The sequence below is a fragment of the Crocuta crocuta genome, unplaced genomic scaffold (genome assembly GCF_008692635.1).
Source record: "Crocuta crocuta isolate KB4526 unplaced genomic scaffold, BGI_CrCroc_1.0 scaffold130, whole genome shotgun sequence".
Classification (NCBI taxonomy): Eukaryota; Metazoa; Chordata; class Mammalia; order Carnivora; family Hyaenidae; genus Crocuta; species Crocuta crocuta.
In genome coordinates this window covers 9,218,841-9,233,334 of record NW_027527920.1, presented here as the reverse complement: position 1 = coordinate 9,233,334, position 14,494 = coordinate 9,218,841, and the positions used below count along the sequence as shown (strand labels likewise).

Below are 14,494 nucleotides of genomic sequence, written 5' to 3'. Positions count from 1 at the left end.
ACAACCTAAACAAAATTTTAAATTATGTACCCCTCAATAAAGCAGGTTTTTAAAAAAGGATATATTCTCTTGAAGTTAAAAAATTTTTTTACAACTGAGTTTAAATATGGTTGACCCCTGAATATGGTAGAGGATAGGGGCACCAACTTCCACAAACCCACATAAAATTTGACTCCCTCAAAACTTAACTATTAATAGCCTAGTATTGATCAGAAACCTTACCAATAACATAGTCTATTAACACACATTTTGTATGTTGTATGTATTATATAGTATATTCTTATAATACAATAAGCGAGGGAAAAGAAAATGTTATTTAAAAAAACCATAATACTGTACTGTATAAAAAATGAAAATGTACATATAATTGGACCCTCACAATTCAAACCTACATTGTTCAAGGGTCAACTGCAGTTGCAAAGGATATGTTTTCTGGTGTAATGGAAATATCGACATTTTATGTTATTATTATTATTTTTTAAATTTTTTAATGTTTCATTTATTTTTGGAGAGAGAGAGACAGTATGAGCAGGGGAGGGTCAGAGAGAGAGGGAGATATAGAATCTAAAAAAGGCTCCAGCCTCTGAGCTAGCTGTCAGCACAGAGCCCAATGTGGGGCTCAAACCCACGAACCGTGAGATCATGACCTGAGCCGAAGTAGGACGCTTAACCGACTGAGCCACCCAGGCGCCCCTTATGTTATTATTTTTTAAAGTTTTTATTTATTTAAGTAATCTCTCTACCCCATGTGGGGCTTGAACTCATGATCCTGAGATCAAGAGTCATATGTTCTTCTGACTGAGCCAGCCAGGTGCCCCACACATTTTATTTATTTTTTAACTTCTTTTTTAAAGTTTATTTATTTATTTTGAGAAAGTGTGTATGTGTATAAGCAGGGGAGGGAGAGAGAGAGAGGGAGAGAGAATCCCAAGCAGGCTCTGTGAGTCAGCACAGATCCCAACACAGGGTTTGATCTTACCAACCATGAGATTAGGACTTAACTGGAAATCAAGAGTCAGACGCTTAACCAACAGAGCCACCCCAGCACACCCACCCCCAATATTACATTAATAAAAAACTCTTATATTAAATGTATCCACTGGAATCACAGTGATTTGATACTCATCCCCACCATTTGCAAAATGCATAAGCAAGCTCTTAGAGGAAAATTTACATCATTGCTTTTTGTCCTTGAATGCATTTTCTCTCCACTTCTCCCACATAATGCTATCTTAATGTATTATATATTTTTTGCTTGAAAATCTATTAAAAAAATTTTTATTTATTTTTATTTTTGAGAGACAGAGAGAGAGACAGAGTGTGAGTGGGAGAGGTACAGAGAGAAGAGGGAGACACAGAATCCAAAGCAGGCTCCAGGCTATAAACTGTCAGCAAAGAGCCTGACTCAGGGCTCCAACCCACGGACTGTGAGATCATGACCTGAACCGAAGTTGGACACTTAACCGACTGAGCCACCCAGGCGCCCCTTGAAAATCTTTTATTGATCATCAAACAATACTTCTCTGCCATATATATATTTATATAAAAATTAGAATTGTATTCTTTTCTTATTTTTTGTAGCCATAAAGCTCCAGAGTTTAAAATATTCTTCTGGATTGACTTGTCATTACAATTACTATTAGTTTACTGTTTGTCAAAACAACATAAATATATTGCAAATGTTGACAGAACACTATTAAACATAAGGAGTAGACAAATTTTTTTTAAGCAAGCTCTATGCCCAACATGGGGCTCAAACTCATGACTCGAGATCAAGAGTCGCCTGCTCTACTGACTGAGCCAGCCAGGTGCCCCAAGGAGTAGAAGTTATAAGAAATACAACTCAAAAAATAAAAAAGAAAGAAAGAAAAAGTAGTACGACTCATATTGAAATAGTCACACACATGCTGGATTGAGATAGTGTCAGCATCAATTTTATCTTTAGATCCTATTTTTATAGATGATAATGCTGAGAAATCTCGTTCACATAAATACGTACATGGGAATGGAAGAAGTGTGGGCAGGGTCACTCAACACCACCTAATCATTCAACAGGTGACAAATGAATTTGTTTTACTTCCTTCAATTGTTGAAAGCAAACTATTGGAAAATTTTGATTTGCAAAACAATTTGTCGCCCAGACAACCCAAGTCATTTGCTTTCTCAATATTGATATCACTATTTTAAATAGTTTCTTTGAGGGGCGCCTGGGTGGCTTAGTCGGTTAAGCGTCCGACTTTCGCTTAGGTCATGATCTCGCGGTGTGTGGGTTCGAGCCCCGCGTCGGGCTCTGTGCTGACTGCCAGCTCAGAGCCTGGAGCCTGTTTCAGTCTGTGACTCCCTCTCTCTCTGACCCTCCCCTGCTCACGCTGTCTCGCTCTCTCTCTCTCCTAGAAATAAATAAAACATTTAAAAAAAATTATTTATTAAATAGTTTCTTTGAGGGTGCCTGGGTGGCTCAGTCAGTCGGTTGAGCAGCCTACTCTTGATCTTGGCTCAGGTCATGAGCTCAGAGTTCATGGGTTCGAGATTAGTGTCGTTGTAATCTGCATTGACAGTGTGGAGACTGCCTGGGATTCTTTCTCTTCCTCTCTCTCTGCCCCTCCCCCACTCCCACTCCCTATCGCTTTCTCAAAATAAACAAATATACTTTTTTAAAAGTGTTTTTTTAAATCTTTTATTTCTAGGAGAGAGAGAGAGACAGCGTGAGCAGGGGAGGGTCAGAGAGAGAGGGAGTCACAGACTGAAACAGGCTCCAGGCTCTGAGCTGGCAGTCAGCACAGAGCCCGACGTGGGGCTCGAACCCACAAACCGTGAGATCATGACCTAAGCGAAAGTCGGACGCTTAACCGACTAAGCCACCCAGGTGCCCCAAAATAAACAAATATACTTAAAAAATTGTTTCTTTGAAGCCCCAGAGATTTCTACACACCAAGGCAACATACCAAAATAAGAGTTAGGATGGGCCAAAGATAAGTGCTCTGTAAAATAGTATAGGTTAAGTTATGCTGTAGTAACATATAATACCAAAATCTCAATTGTTTAAACCAACAAAGATTCGTCTCCCCTCTATTGCCCCCAAACTCACGATACATGTCCATCACAGGTCAGCTGGGGGTTCTGATCCATGCCATCATCACTCAGGGATGTAGACTCCATCATCTGAAATGTCACTGGTCACCATGGCAGAGAGAAGGTAAGAAGGAGTATCATTTACTGGCTCTTAAATGCCTTCACCTAGAAGACACATTTTTACTCATATATCATTGTCCAAAGCAAGTCACATGGGCATATCTGACTTCTAAAAGGTGGGAAAGTACCTAAAAGAGAACAGGGAACAGGGCTGAGCAGCAATGATGTTTAACACACTTGTCTTTTGTAAAATGAGAGACAAGAAATTATGGAAATGAAAGGAGAGGCGTTCACAGGCATAGACTAGTCCTTGTTGAAGATGATGTTCTGGAAGTTGATTCCTGTCTATATAACCCTGCCACCTACTCTTAGGAAAGCCTTTTTGCACCTCTAGGGGTACATGTGTCCAAGTGTGAACACCACTGCTACCTTCGTGAAGCCATCCCTTTAGATCCAGGGACCTCTCTGTTCCTGTCATTATTACCTGTACTATGCATTTGAAAGCTATTGGAGGAGTTAGTTACATTTTTATATATGTATTTCATGTGTTCCTAACAAGGTGTAGTCTCTTTGAGGATGGAAATCATATGTTTAAGTTTTTATATCCCCCACATTATCTAGGAAAAACAGATATGACTTCTGCTTGATGGCTGAATTGGTCATTTTTCTGGGTGTGCTTCAATCTCATCTATGCAGTGGGAATAAGGGCTTCTTGCCCTTAGGATCACAATCCAGATGACAGATGTAAAAGCTCTTCCCATCCCACTCTCTTTCACCTAACAGGGATCAACGTCTTGACACTCTACTTCAGAAAAGTTGCATGTAATGATGAGCCATTAAAGGCTCTTGAAAGGTCTGTGGAAAGTGGGTTTAGGCAGATCAGCCTGACATCAGTAAATGCTGGGTGTCTGGGGGACCTGGCAGATAGGTGGCGGGGTGGGGACAGGGAGTCCAGGTAGAAAGTTGCACTCCAGAGGTGATGCAGGGAATGGCGAGCCATATTGCACCCTCAGGGAGTGACCCTAGCTGCCTTCCTGAACTCCCAAACCTGGATTCAGGACTGAAATCAGACATAACAAACCTCACGCTTCCGCCAGTCAAAACCAAGCATTCTCTGCACCCCGACCCTGCCTCCTGGTGGCCACTGGAGTCATTGCTGACATAAGGAAGCTGAATTCTCATTAGGAGGATCAGGGATTGATGTAGGTCAGAACAAGATGGCCAAAATTGAGGCTGTAGAAGAAAAAAAAAGGAACAAAGGAGGGAGAGGAGGGGAGCATACACATGGGTTGGGGGTAGGTTGGAGGCAGTTTTTGTCCCTGGACTTACTGCACAAAGTGAAAACTAGAAAGAGTCTGAGCCACAAACAACGGCACATAAGCATAGTGTAGCCCACACAACTGTTTTTAAATTTTTTGGTTAGTTGCCAACATCCAAAATCACACTAAAATCGGAATGCCCAGTCTCTCTTGAAAAATCAAAACATCAAGCTATATGAGGCCACCATTCTGCTGAGCAGTAGCTAGCTGGGGCTGAGAGCCTTTCTGTCCCTTTCAGCAGGGCAAGAGCTTTCCTGCCACCCAGTCACCAGGCTGCCTCCCTCAGTGCCGCTGCCACCTTACCCTGCAGGCTGGGAGGTTCCAACTCCTGACTAAGTGGACGTTTTGTGATGGAGAGCAAGGTCAAAAGGTACCAGGATGGAACCGACCAGTCATCCACTGCTTCCAGAATTTATCCATTAAACATCATCCAGGGGCGCCTGGGTGGCTCAGTTGGCTAAGCATCCAGCCCTTGGTTTCAGCTTAGGTCAATGATCTCACAGTTCATGAGTTTGAGCCCCACATTGGGCTCTGTGCTGGCAGTGTGGAGCCTGCTAGGGATTCTCTCTCTCTCCTCTCTTTCTGTTCCTCCCCTGCTTGTGTGTTCATTCTCTCTCTCTCTCTCTCTCTCTCAAAATTAATAAAACTTAAAACAACAACAACAACACAACAAAAAACACCATCCAGCATATGCTTGAAGATCTTTGAGGACAAGAAAATCACTGCCTATTAAAGCAGCCCTCACACCTTCAGATAACTCAGACTGCTTTCACAGGGTGGGAACATCTTTGAGGTTGTATTCTCTTGAGGATACAGGCCCAGAGAGAAGGGACTTGTCTACAATGTTGTCTCAAAAATGAAGCAGACACTTAACAGGCATGTGTTAGGCACCACCAAGTGCCCTAGACTATGCTGTTGAGTGATGATGGCATGACCTGTGCCCCAGAGAAACTTCCAGTCTGGGCAGAGACAGGCCAGGTTTACACACATGATATCAACACCCAGCAGTGCTAATATAGTGACATCTGGGACTAGGGCATTAAGAAAGATCAGTCCAAATTTGAGCTTCCAAGTCTCCCAGACATGAGAAATTAGACACGTAATTTCTGAAAATATCAACTGTGGTTATAAAGCTCTGTGCCGCTCTCAGCACATTACTCCAGACATCTAGGAGCTGACTCCTTGAACCGGAAGGGCATACAGGTAACTGACTTGATCTTCTTTGGAACAGTGAGTCACGATACCTGAGTTTTATGTCAGTTCTGCGTAACTGAGTGAATTTGGTCACATCTCTTTGCCTCTTACGGCCAAGACTTCTCCATCTGTGAACATAAAGGGCTGAATCAAATTTCTCAGGGCTTAATATTTATTTTCATATCCCCAGTTTCAGCAGTACAAATCCAATAGGTGCTCCCTAAATGGTTTTTAAATGAATTAATTGATTTTATGTTTGTTTATTTTTTAAGAGAGAGAGAAAGAGACAGCAAGCTGGGGAGGCCAGAGAGAGAGGGAGAGAAGAATCCCAAGCAGGCTCCGCGCTTTCAGCACAGAGCCTGATGTAGGGCTCAAACTCACGAACCTTGAGATCATGACCTGAGCTGCAACCAAGAGACAGACCCTTAACTGACTAAGGCACCCAGGCACCCCTAACTTATTTACTTTTTTAAGTAAACTCTACTCCCTACGTGGGGCTTAAACTCAAGACCCCAAGATCAAGCGTACAAAGCTCTGCCAACTGAGCCAGCCAGGCGCCCCAATGTTAACAATACTCCCTAAATGTTTGTGATTGCCTGCTGACTCTGCTTCTGGGTGCATTACCGAGAACAGAGGCACCCAGAACAAATGGACCCTGGAGTAGCGCCACCCCCTCCCCGCCCCCCAAGTTTCTCCTGGGAGATCAAAATGGAAAAAAATCCATGCGAGTGAGGCTTGTGGACATTTTTGACCACAAGAGGGCGCCAGAGCCCCACTCCACCAACCTGGCCCCCGGCAAGAGGGAGGCCCCATCAGAGGCCACTTATGTAGTGCTGTCTTGGGTGAACAGAAATGTCACCTCTGGCACCACTGGGGCTGAGAAAAGATTCCTGAGATATAAACACAAATGGACATAGGACAAGAGGACAATGGAGGATGTGGAGGAGGGAGGACAGGGAAAGAACCAAAGAAAGAGAAAGGGACTTGCTGGGGTCACAGAACATGCCTAGAGATGTATCAGGAAATGAGACCAGGATGAGGTCACACTGGGGTCCCCATGTTACCTCAGTTTCATAGGGAAAAACCTCTCTATCTCAGAGCCTGCACAGTGGTCAGCAAATGTTTTGACTTGCATGCACAGGAAAGGGCCAGAAGCCAGATGGAGGTAGATCCTGAATGCCTGACTTTGACCATCAGCCCATAGGCTCTAGAGAACCATGAAAGAAAGTCCTTCAAAACTATGACAGTGATATTTTGGAGTGATTCATCTGTGGCTATGGACAAGAGAGATTTAAATATATACATCCATAGGGGTGCCTGGCTGGCTTCGTCACAGCACACCACTCTTGATCTCAGGGTCATGAATCCAAGCCCCTCATTGGGTGTAGAGATTACTTAAATATAATAAATATAAATATATACATACATGAAGAGTATATGCAAAGAAACTTGGGGGGATTTGATCTTTGGGGAAAATCCTAGTGGGGATCACCACTCTGTGGACTGTTGCTGTCTCCTTATTTCCCTTCCTGGGGCTTCTCTCTCCATCTCTTTCCTGAGTTCCAAGCCACCTTCCAGGAGGCACACTCTGTTAATTCCAGGGACGAGAGCCTGGGCCTGGAAAGAGAAACAAGTACAGCTGAGAAGCCTCTATTGGGTGAGGCCACTTTTAACAGGGGCTGAAATCTAGGGTATCCTGCTCTGAAAGTTGAGGAGTCACCTTGTGGTGGGAAATGGGGACGGACATCTCTCTCCACATCCACACCTTCAACCACTCATGTAGCTGTTCTGAGAAGCCAAGCACAGGACCACAAAACACGGCTGCAGAGCAAGGTCTGGGCTCTTAGGGGAGTGGAGACAGAGAAGAGGAGGGCGGCACCCTGGCGGAAAAGGGAAACTAAGCCATATGGAACCACTGACTTCTAAATCTTTCCCTTCCTTGTTACTACCCGCTTAAGTAGTTCTATAGCCCAGACCCCAGGCTGCACTTCAGTACCAAACACAGGCTACATGGGGCGTGAACGGTCAACAAGAGTTTGTGGCAAGGATGAATGACCGCAGAGAGAGAATGAATGGTAAGAGGGTGTGGTCCTTCCCCTTGGTGACAAGAGCCAAATACAACTTTGGCACCTCTCCAAACTTGAACTTCCTGTCCGTGAACTGGAGGTGCTTGTGCCCCTGACCACTACCCAGGGCAACTGCAAAAAGCAGAGATAAGAGTGCATTGTGGCTCCAGGCTGTGAATTTAGCTCCTTCCTTCTCTCCTAGCCCCATGATTTTAAGTTACTGAATACCCAAAACTCAAGTAGTTCATCTTGAGTGATAAAAAGTACTCATTCAGGCAGCATTGTGAAGATGCAGTTGCTCACAAACGCCGACAGATCCCCATATTCAGACAACGGTAACTGCTGTAGGTACATGTATAATCCTGCTCTTGCCAAATCAGGAAACAAGTCTACCTTTAGAGACTTCTGAGCTCTGATCACCCTTATCCAGGTTTTTCCCCTCCCACATACTGTAATGGTTGGAGCCTTTGTTTTTTGTTTGTTTGTTTAGCCTCTTTCTTAACCAGGTAATTAGAGAGCTTTGGGTCACTGCTGGCTCTTCTTCCTGCTCAAGTGGGGCTTTCCCAGTTCCCATGCGGCTCTCCCACAGTCTCCCAGGAGCCCTGGCCTTTGTGGGACCCTGTGGCCCAGAATTGCAGAGAAGCATTTAACTCTGGACGGGGATGCCAGAAAATGGGATCTTGAGCCTTTTGCTTTCTGTGGGACCCTCTTAACTTTAGTTTCCATAGCTGCAAAAAGTAGATAATGCCTTTCTTGCTTATCTCCTACGTCTTTTATGAGGATCACCAGAGATGGTATATGTAAATATATTCTGTAAACTGTAAAGCAGCATATGACTATATTGCTATTAGTACAACTGCTATAACTGTCAGAACTCTCAGATCCTACCAGCTATCTCTGGGGGCTTGCAGATATTCTCTGGGCCCCTCCCCTATCCTTCCTCCACCACTCCTCCAGGTAGAATGTGGGGTTAAAAACCTGTTAAGAAGGCTTGATGCACTGGGAAAATAACCAAGGAGTACATAAATTAGAATCAACTCAAATTTTAATCCTTGCTAAGGATGAGAGAAAGATGAACAGGTTTTCTTTTAAAGATAGCCACAGCAAACTGTTATTGAGTACCTACTGTGCATTAAGCACATCCCTCACTATCATTCCTGTTACCCTCATAATACTGTGAGAGACGAACCCAGATTCAGAGGGGAGAGATGGGCTTTCATGGAATGATACAGCCATTCCTTATAGGAGACTCACCTTACTAATAGGAGACTCACCTTACTATAGGAGACTCACTAAATGTGTTGCATTTTCCCTATCCCAGATAGACATGGAAATATACCATCTTGGTTCTTGCATAAGTGGAGAGCCAGATGGGTCCTACAGGCTCAAAACCTTACCCCCTAGGTTAAAAGGCCAGAGAGACAGCACAGAGGGCTAGACAGGTCACTGAGGGCTTCTCTGTGTCCCTTAAACCGGTAGTAGCACCCAGTACCCTAGAAAGAGAGCAGTCAAGACTGAGACCAAGATTTCCCAGGAAAGCAGAGTGTGGCATGATAGGAAATCTGAGCTCTAGTCCTGCTTCTGGAACTGCTGGGATAGGCTTCCAAGCCCATGGCCATCCTGTGGCTGCTGCCTCTCTGCTAAAGGGTGTGTGTGTGTGTGTGTGTGTGTGTGTGTGTGTGTGTGTGTGTGTGTGTGTGTGTGTGTGTGTTTCTGGAATGGCCATATGGGGGGTGGGGAAGGCAGTGGAAGGAGCAAGGCTGGGAGTCAGGAGACATGAGTGAAGCATGCCTTCACCATTGTTCTTATAATCTTTGAGCAAACCACTTCACCTGTGTTTCAATTTCTTCATCTGTAAAATGGGAGAGAAGACTGGACTAAATACCCTCCACGCTAACATGGTCCAGGACCCCTCAGAAAACCAAGTGCAGTAGTGCCAAGGGGCACCTGACCTCACTCACTGACCTTTCTCCAAATGCCTGCAGGGACTCCCACTCACCCAACCCAATCAGAAGCCAGAGGATGAGGGAGCCTGTGGGTGTTGTCCACATGAACTAGAGAGTGTGGGAGGGCTGGGTGATGGTCAAGGAGACCTAAAAGAATGCCTCAGGAGCTCAGGCCTCTTTCCTGTCAGCTCTGGAACATTGCCAGGACAGTGATCTGCCCAGCCTCTCCCTGCTCACAAGGGTGGGCCCTCAGCTGCTATAGCCCCTCCTCTGTTCCTGAAGCAAAACATCAGCGAGCAGGGTCTGCTCTCTTAGAGGTGGCCCATGACTGGAGGGGCAGGGGCGTGGGAGGCTGTAGCTGGGTGGAGAGGTTTTTGCTTCTTCCTCTAATACTCTGTAGGAAAGTCTCTTCCTCCATATTTACATTTCCCTTCTAGGATCTCCTTCTGGTACCTTCCCTAATCCTACTCTGAGGGGTCTTGCCCTATTTCTCAAGCATATTTGCATCCTGACAAGGAGCTCCTCAGGATCAAAAAAGCTTTATTCCAGAACTCAGAAAATGGAGCTGGGCAGGGCACATGCATGACAGGCAGGGCAGTGGGGAAAGGGCGAGTGAGTCCCCTTCCCTACTAAGACTTCCAGGACCCCATGGAGCCTAAGCCTTTACCCCGTGCTGTTTCTCAAGGAAGCTCCATGTCAGGCCACACAGCCTAAAGATTCCAAAGGTGGGCCAGAATCTGCTCTCCTAAAAAGGCTCCAAAATAAAAGTCATATCCCTAAAAATGCTGTTCGGGCAGCAGTGCCCAAGAATGGCCCAGCCAGAGCAATGGATATCATCTTTGCCCCAGGAAATACAGAGCCAGCTTCAGGCCAGGCATAGGGGGCAGCCAGGGTTCCCCAGTGCCTCAACAAGCATCCATTTACACAGGCCTCATGTGCATGTGAAGGGCAGCGGGAGATGCATGTACTTGTGAAGATGGCGTCCTCTGCCATGGAGATGATCTCAGTGCTGATGGGAAGGGACCCCTGAGCCAAAGAACCCTGATTGTTCCGAGACACCTAAAATCCTTTCAGAAGGGAAAGAGGCCTTTCACCTGTAATCAGATCAGGATTAAACCCCTCCTGGAAGAAGCACAGAATCAGAGACAGAACCTGGTTGCTTCTGACTGGCCTTACTGTCCTTACCAAGAAGTCATTTAACTATTCATGGCTCATAATTTCACAGTTCAGTCCAGACATGACTCTCTGCTAAGGCCTCTCATCCTGAGGAAAGGCCCCAGTCCAGCTGGAGGGCCCCTCTGGGATGGTTTCAGGGCCCCCTCCCCTTCCCAGCTTCTCCTCTCAGACCTAGGCCTGGGCCCTGCTCAGTAAGGCGTGAAGGAGGCCCCCCAGGGAAGCGAGAGGAGCAGGGGCCTTTAAATTATGGAGCAGCTTTCTTAGCCCCTCTCAGAAAGGCCCAGCGTCCTGGCTAAATAATTCACCACCTCAGGAAGACCCAGTGGTTCCTGACACTGCTGAAGTAGGTCAGGCATCAGCTTGGCCTTGGGGATGGGGGGCAGGGCAGGGATAGTGGATCTCAGAGCAACTCCTCACCAGCATTAGGAGAGGCCGCAGGCTGGGATGCAATACCCCGCCGGTCCGGATACCGCAGGGACGTAGGGAGGCGAGGGGTACACTCCGGCAGCTAAGAACACAGCCACTGATTCCCCTCCTCCCACCCAGACCTCTCCCTGGGGTCCCCGTAAGCCTCCAGCCTGACACCCTGCGGGGCTCCTCCTCTCTCACAGAAGCTGGGGGTGTGTCCTCTCTCTGCACGCAGATGATGCATGTGTTACCCTGTAGCCTTGAACAGCGGACACATTTATCAGGACACCTTAGACCCAAATCATCCAGTGCAGGGCTGGGATTCAGAAAAGGCAAAGCAGAGAGAGGGATGCCAAGGTCACCCACGATGTAGGTGAGGAAGTGACCAGGGTCAGCCACAGCTGCTCCAGTTTCACTCAGAGCAAGGCTGGAAGGAAACCGCAGAGTGGGGAGGCTCTGGGGCCTGTCCTGCCCTCCCTGTGTAGGCACAGCTTCGAGCCAAGCTGTGAAGGGTACGGGGTGGAGCCACACAGATGGAAAAGACCAATAGCAAAACCATGGGGTCAGTGCTCCAACCCAGCAGAAGAAGCTGGAAAGGATTCCAAGCCACCACTTTACAGATGAAGAAACTGAGGCCCCAAATCACAACAGGGAGCAACAGGGGCCAGCTGCAGGTTCAGTGCGGTCCAGGGTCATGGCTCCATATGATTTCCCCTTCAGGCCCATGTACTCGGCTTCTAGCACAATCTCCCCTCAGGAACCAGAGCCACCCAAGGGAGCCTACAGGGGTATGGGAGTGTGGCCCTTTCTGGGGCCATCCTCCCTCCCTCCAGCACAGCCTCACAAGACACACCCCAAGGACACTTCCTGGGGGAGCCCACCCTTCCAAACCACAGTCCTTCTCTGCTAGAGGGCCTGAAAAGGCCACAGGCCGGGAAGGGTCAGACCCACTAGAGGGCAGCACCCAGAGAAAACAAGGTCCCATCTGGGTGCTTACTCTGGGTGCGGGGAATCTCCATCCATAGGCTTGAAACTCGGGATGAGGAAGAAGCGAATGAATCAAACAGAGGGTGGACTGGCAGATATGCCCCCACCGAGGGGTCCTCCGAGTCCCTTTTCCTCCAGGACTTAAACTGCCCGATGATGATGATGAGGGAAGGAAGGAAGTGCCACCTGAGCCCTGGGCCACCTCACCTCCCTCCCCCAGCTCGCAGCAGCTACCCTTCAGCGGGGCCCTCCCCATCTACATCCCGTGGAAGCAAAGGTCAGAGAGCAGTTACTTTGGATGACTTTTTATTTTGCGTTTCATATATTATCCAGCTTCACATTCTCACAGGATCAGCAATTACAACCGCCACCTCGTCTCCCAAGTCTGAAAACGGCAAGACGGCCACAGCTGCGGCCAAAGGCAAAGCACTGATGTGCTCACGAAACAAAAAAATTGCACAACTTTTTCCTTCATTTTTCTGAAACGAACGCCTGACACAAAAGGCTCAATGCTGGAGAACGGAAGCCCTTTTTCTCTTCATGCCTCAAACTAAACATTAAACTTATCTGACAAGGCGAACAAGGTCTCTTTAATAATTAATTGCACACACACACGAAAAATCCTTTATGATGCATAAATATTTTGTTACACAGGGTACAAAAATACTTTCACTTTTTGGTTGGTTTCGAAGTACGGAAAGAATGAGGAGCACGGGCAGGGGTGGGGTGCGCCGTGGAGAGGTAAGCAAAATGGGCAGAGAAAGGACTTTCTTAGCAGTTGTTGGCCCCTCGGAGGAGGAGGGTGCGGAGGACCTGGATTTGAAATGAAATAGAAAACACTGTCTCTGTCGGGTGATGGCGGCTGTTTGGCCTGGAAGCGCGTGCTGGCGGTGGGGGCGCCAGGCCCGCAGGCCCGCCGTAGGGCAGGGCAGGGCGAGCTGCAGGGCTGGTCCTCACTGAGACAGGGGCTGCCGGGGAGGGTGTGCACAGAGGGACCCGGAATTATGGACCACTGGTGGCCAGGACCTGTTGCTATGGTGACACAATGTGAGAACAAACTGTACACTCACATATACACAAGTTTAAGTGTCTTAATTCATGCCAGAAAACATGCAAAATTAAATGCCTCGTTTCTCTGAGGTGGAGCTGTGGAAGCAAGTCCGGACCGGAGGTATCAGGCCTTGCTCAGTCCCAGTGAGACCTCCGAGCTGGGGCTGGGTGTCCCAGCAAGAAGGCCCCTGAATCCTCCCCTGAGGCCTTGGAGAGGGCCTTTGGGGAAGGATGGGGCTGAGGGAGAGGAGAGAGGAAACAGGAAGCAGTCCACTGAGTCAGGCTTAAAATTCACAGTCTTTGGAGGGAAGCAGCAGCTCTCCACAGGCCACCTGGGGGCAGTGGAAGTTCAGAGCGGCTTCCTCCCCAGCGGGGCAGGGGCTTCAAGCTGCGGTGACAAGACCTGGAGGGAGGGGAAAGAGGTGGCAGTGAGCAGAGGTGAGGGACTGGAGCTGAACCCAGGCTTCGCCCTTGTGAGGAGGCTGCAAGATGGATGGTAGGGGGTGACGGTGGGAGGGGGAAAAACCAGCCAGAGTGCCCTAGCGCACAAGCCCGGGTGGATGCCTAGCACCAGTGAGCTCTCCGGCTCGGGCTCGGGCTCGGGCAGAGGGAGGAGGCACGGCCCTGCAGGAAGCCAGGCTTGAGGACACTTTTATCCTGGGCCTCTGGGCCAGCACTTACTGAAGAACTAACAGAACTGACGATATTTCCATCCTTGCTGGGTGGTATCAGAGGAGGGGTACCAGCGCACCTGCAAGAGAAGCCAACGTCAGGAGCTAGCTGTGCAGTCCCTTCTCTTGACTGGGGGGCCTTCAGGGTCCCTGCTGGAGTCCTGGTTCTGTCACTGACTGGCAGGCGCCGGGCCACTTACCTCTAGGCGTCAGTTTCTTCATCCTGAAAATGGGAGAGGGCCACCTGACCTGCCTCCTCCGCAGGGTTGAGGTTCAAGTGAGAGAATGGTTACGAAGGTGTTTTATACTCCACGGAGCCCAACGGTACCAGGTGGGCTCTTGGCAGTGGGGATGTCGGTACCAGCAATCTGCCCTTCCTCCTTGACTGGGAGAGTGCAGAATCCCTGACATTCGAGCACAAACCTAATACATTTTTGCTCGATGTCTTTCTGTCTCAGTGCCCTCATCCAAGTACAGGACAGGGATAACTAAGTCATGGAGTGTCCATCAGGATCAGGTGAGATGCGGCGTACAAAGACTTTAGA

The 14,494-nt window shown here is 47.9% G+C and overlaps 1 protein-coding gene across 3 annotated transcripts in view; it reads right to left on the bottom strand.

Annotated features, from left to right (window-relative positions):
• Positions 1–12,521: 12,521 nt before the first annotated feature.
• RBPMS2 (RNA binding protein, mRNA processing factor 2) overlaps positions 12,522–14,494 on the bottom strand; it is a 41,008-nt gene continuing 39,035 nt past the window's right edge. For 2 of the 3 annotated variants that reach the window (XM_077747175.1, XM_077747159.1), the window contains exons 7-8: positions 13,960–14,029; positions 12,522–13,681 (exon numbers count right to left, since the gene is read on the bottom strand). In XM_077747175.1, the coding sequence (XP_077603301.1) occupies positions 13,967–14,029 (63 nt within the window). In that variant the 3' untranslated portion in view covers positions 12,522–13,681; positions 13,960–13,966. The remainder of the gene's footprint in view (positions 13,682–13,959; positions 14,030–14,494) is intronic. The other variant, XM_077747167.1, reaches the window with a different exon arrangement.